A 3,960-nucleotide genomic window follows, 5' to 3' on the forward strand; every position below is an offset into this window, starting at 1 on the left:
TTTCTGTCTCTTTCTTGTACTGCTTTTTTTTTCAGTTGCTGTAATTGCTCCTACTTCTTGGAGTGAAGCTGCCATCGACATATATATATATATATATATATATATATATATATATATATATATATATAAACGAGAAGAAACGGGGTTTGTTGGCTTCTCATGATATGACTATATATATGGGCATGTTCAGATAAGAACGGTAATCGAGGTCCCATGACCATTTCTTGTTTTCAATGAAATTTTTATATCTGATGGGCAAATGTGTCCACACAAAGGAATGAACCTTAGTTTTGCAAGAAACTTCGTAGTTTTCTCGGAAAAAAATCGTATGTCACAAGAGGTGGAGAACGTCGTTTTTGCCACTTCGCAAAGTTGCATGTTTGGAGCCTCACTGCATGCACAATAAATTTTTCCCGCACATAAGTATTTTTTCGTTACTTTTTCGTAACATGTACTATACGAACAAATAAAAAAACAATTTTTCGCTGTGTCAGTCTTCTAAATAAAAAATTGCAAACTTCGCTTCCGGAGCTATTCGGTGCAAAAAAGGCACTTTTCAGGGCAGCCTCAGGGCAAGATGCGTAAATATCTCCACACTTAATCTTTTTCTCAGTATTTTCCAGCTACTTTTACTCACTTTAGGCAAGTTTTGTAGTTTTACAATTAACATATATTTTTCCATAAGGCCTCAAATTTGGCCAAAGATCAAAAACGTCAAAAAAGTGACAACTTTGACTTCTATTAAAAAAAAAACATCATCGTCGAATTTCATTAAAATTTGCCTGAATAATCCTCAATAATCGTTAATTCTAAGGTACCAAAAAAGTGTTGCATTATATTGTTTTAAAGTATAAAAATGAATACAAAACTGAGTCCATGTTTTTGTTATCTAGAATTTTTTTTACTGCCTCTTAGAAATAGTAACTCTCAGAAATTTGTTTTAGCACTCACTGAACTTGGTTACATTTTATTTACCACAATATTCGAATGATCCTCAATGTTTGTAGAGCTTCTACTCGCTTGTTAGCGGCGTTCTTGATGCGTCAAAATGGGAATAAATTCGCGATTTCACCTGATGTCTCAAGAACTGGTAGGCGGCGGTCAAACGTTTTTTGTATTGCCTAATTTATCATCCTAAGCTACATTGGTATGTAATCAATTCTTTAAAAATATTAGATCATTTATCGGTGCTAAGAAAGGTTTTTATATATAAAAATGAATATTAATGTGTTTCTGAAGCCGACGTGTCCGGACCTGCATCTGTTTACCTCTGTGTTAAGTGGTTCTACAAAGCACTGTCAGGAGAAGAAACGTCGTCTTCTGAGAGGGACAATTTATCTTCAAGGTTTTTAATCAGCAGGAGTTTTAATCGGGACACAATTTACAAATAGTATGCCGCTTTATCTGCAGAGTGCAATTCAGAAAATCGTAACGAGAAATAAAGGGCAGCAGTTGACTTCGGTATGCGCATAGTATATTGTCCAGCCCGAAGCACAAACCAGATCACAGTCTCTTCCATTCCGAAGCAGCGGTGGAGGCCACGTAGGATGCACTGCCTTCATTTGATTGAACGTACTTCCACATGTGGAGCGTCTGAACTCCCGGCACTTTCTTTGCCGTTTTCCACTTTTCCTTCTTCATTTCGCGAAAGTCTGCAAGCTCCCTCTGTCGGGGCTCCAGAATGGTGATGTTCTTTAGCGTTCCTTGAATTGCGTCCACGAACCCGCTGGCTGTTTGTATGGCCTCACTTGCAGGCTTCCGCAAGTTGTGGTGTGATGCTCGATGTTTCACAAGCCCACCAACGCCGTCGCAAGCATTTTTGCCGTGTCCAGTGGCCGAAAACATCCATTTGGTCTCTTGACAATCACTGCGTTCTAGCTCATGAAACTGATATTTATTCTTGAAGTGAGCGGGAGCCCCGTCGCTCACATGTGTTACCTTAGTGTAGATTGGCGCGTTGTCTTCGAGATGTGCTTTGATTTTCGACAGAGCCAAACATGCATGAGCTGAATCATGAGACATATCGTCGGAAATAACGGCGTAGCTCCGAGTCGATTTCCTTGACGTGACAACGCAGGTAAACACGGTGACCTGCTTCTTCTGCCAATGGTACGCTTGCACTGCGTCTGGAAGCACAACTGTCCAGTTTTCGGCGAAATCAAAATGCAATACAATTGCACCTCTCTCGCAGCTCTGTTTTTCTTCATGTATTGCTTTTGCTTGCACAGATCTGATATAGTTATGGGGAATCCATTTCATGGTCATTCTTTGAAATTCTCTCATAAATGATGAAGCGGTCAGAGTTTTTTTAACTAGCTCACCGTATTCCCATGAAGCAATCAACACCTCGTCCTCGCTGCTCATATCAAAATTTTCCAAAGTGAAAATGTCATCTTGTGGACAGTGCTCACAATTCCTGAGGAAACATGACGCAGTAGGTTCCTGGCATACGCAGAGACTCTGCATATCATCGGGAGAAAGCGACCTTCCGGAGGCGTTCTGCAGTCCCACGAGGCACAACTGAAAGTTTGCACAGCACACGCGAACACACACTTGCCACTGTGGCGAGCATTTCACCCACTTAGGACGCAAGGATATGAATTTTGTGAGGCCAACCTGGGAGGCAGGGTGAGCTTGCTTGTAGAGGCGGAATGATTCTCGCAAGGACCGCGTCATGAACCGTTTAGGTACCCATTCCTTCTCTCCCTCCTTTTCGATTCTCACAACATCCTTTTTGTTCGGTGTCTGTCTAGAGCAATCGAGTTCATCCGTGGTGTAATATTCTAAAACGGTGGTAATGTCTTCGTGTTGTAGCTTAAATCTTGTATATCGCTCCTGTGTTGACCATACGCCTTCTCCATCCACCATCTTCTTCGATTTTTGAATAACGTACCTCGTTGCCTCTGGAATAACTTCCTGCACATATTTAACGGTTAGGTTGCGTGGTAGCAGTGTCAGCAGCTGGCAACGCTCTTGAAAGGACGTACACCTATTGTAGGCAGCATGTAGGTTGTCTTCCCAGCTGCTGCATTGCGCACACTTTTCTTGTAACGCACGCGAAGTCTCTGAGATATTATATGCTGCCTGTATCCCTGATCGTATTTTCGTCACCATAGCTCTTGCCACCTCTTCCTGCTTTCGCTTTGCATAGGAAAGTCTGAGGCGTTTTTTTAGAGCGCTCGGTGGCTTTAGGGGCGAGATTTCGGAGGTAAGGCTGACACTGGAGTTTAAATTTTCTACGATTTCTTCTCCAGGGCGGAATTCTTCGAATGTTTCGGTTGACTCTGCCTGCATATTATCTATGTCTTCCTTGAACCGACGGTAACAATTCTGACAGATGAAGTCACTTTCTCGTACTCGGAGAGCTTCTTCGGGAAGTAGGACTTTCTTGAGAGCAGCGACATTGAGGGTCTTTACACTGCGAAAATTACGTCCTTTTTCAATTCTCTGTTTGTGCCTTTGTGAGTAGTCGGCACAAAACGTTCGCCGCGGAAACCTCTTCATGAATGCAAAAGCTCACCGCTTCCGAAGATTATCGTAGGACAGAAGAGCAGGTGACGGATGCAGGGCCCAGGGCTGCTTTTCCAAAAAAAAGGAGATGGACAGATGGATGGATTTTTAACACAGGCTGCCCGCCGTCGACACTGACGCTGGTTCGGTCTGGCGTACGAGCTGAGTCTGGGATACCAAGTATGCTTGTCGTGGGAGCCTTCGAGCGCAGAGAAACCACGTGAGTACAGAAAACGACCCCACCGTCTACCATGCCTGCAAAACGACACGCGAAACTCGACATCCAGACAACATCCGTTCATCGGGCCTGTCTCGGTCGAAGGTCCAAGGCTAAGGTATAACTGCCAGGCGTTCGGTGCGTTGCGATGGAAAGATGATAGCGGCGGCTAAAGCCTCGGTGCGGTGGCGGCACACATGGAGCTATGAAATTCGGGGTCGCGCCGGGCGTTA

At 43.6% G+C, this 3,960-nt stretch overlaps 1 protein-coding gene across 1 annotated transcript; it reads right to left on the reverse strand.

The window, feature by feature from the left end:
• Positions 1-1,328: 1,328 nt before the first annotated feature.
• Positions 1,329-3,671, reverse strand: LOC142585625 (uncharacterized). The gene has a single exon (XM_075696536.1). It carries the CDS (start codon positions 3,502-3,504, stop codon positions 1,504-1,506), a length of 2,001 nt encoding a protein of 666 aa, XP_075552651.1. The 5' UTR covers positions 3,505-3,671; the 3' UTR covers positions 1,329-1,503.
• Between the last annotated feature and the right edge of the window lie 289 nt (positions 3,672-3,960).

The sequence above is a fragment of the Dermacentor variabilis genome, chromosome 6, assembly GCF_050947875.1.
Source record: "Dermacentor variabilis isolate Ectoservices chromosome 6, ASM5094787v1, whole genome shotgun sequence".
Lineage (NCBI taxonomy): Eukaryota > Metazoa > Arthropoda > Arachnida > Ixodida > Ixodidae > Dermacentor > Dermacentor variabilis.

Bases quoted from the DNA above. Each gene is read 5' to 3' on its own strand.
- LOC142585625 (XM_075696536.1), bottom strand. From the start codon at position 3,504: ATGAAGAGGTTTCCGCGGCGAACGTTTTGTGCCGACTACTCACAAAGG.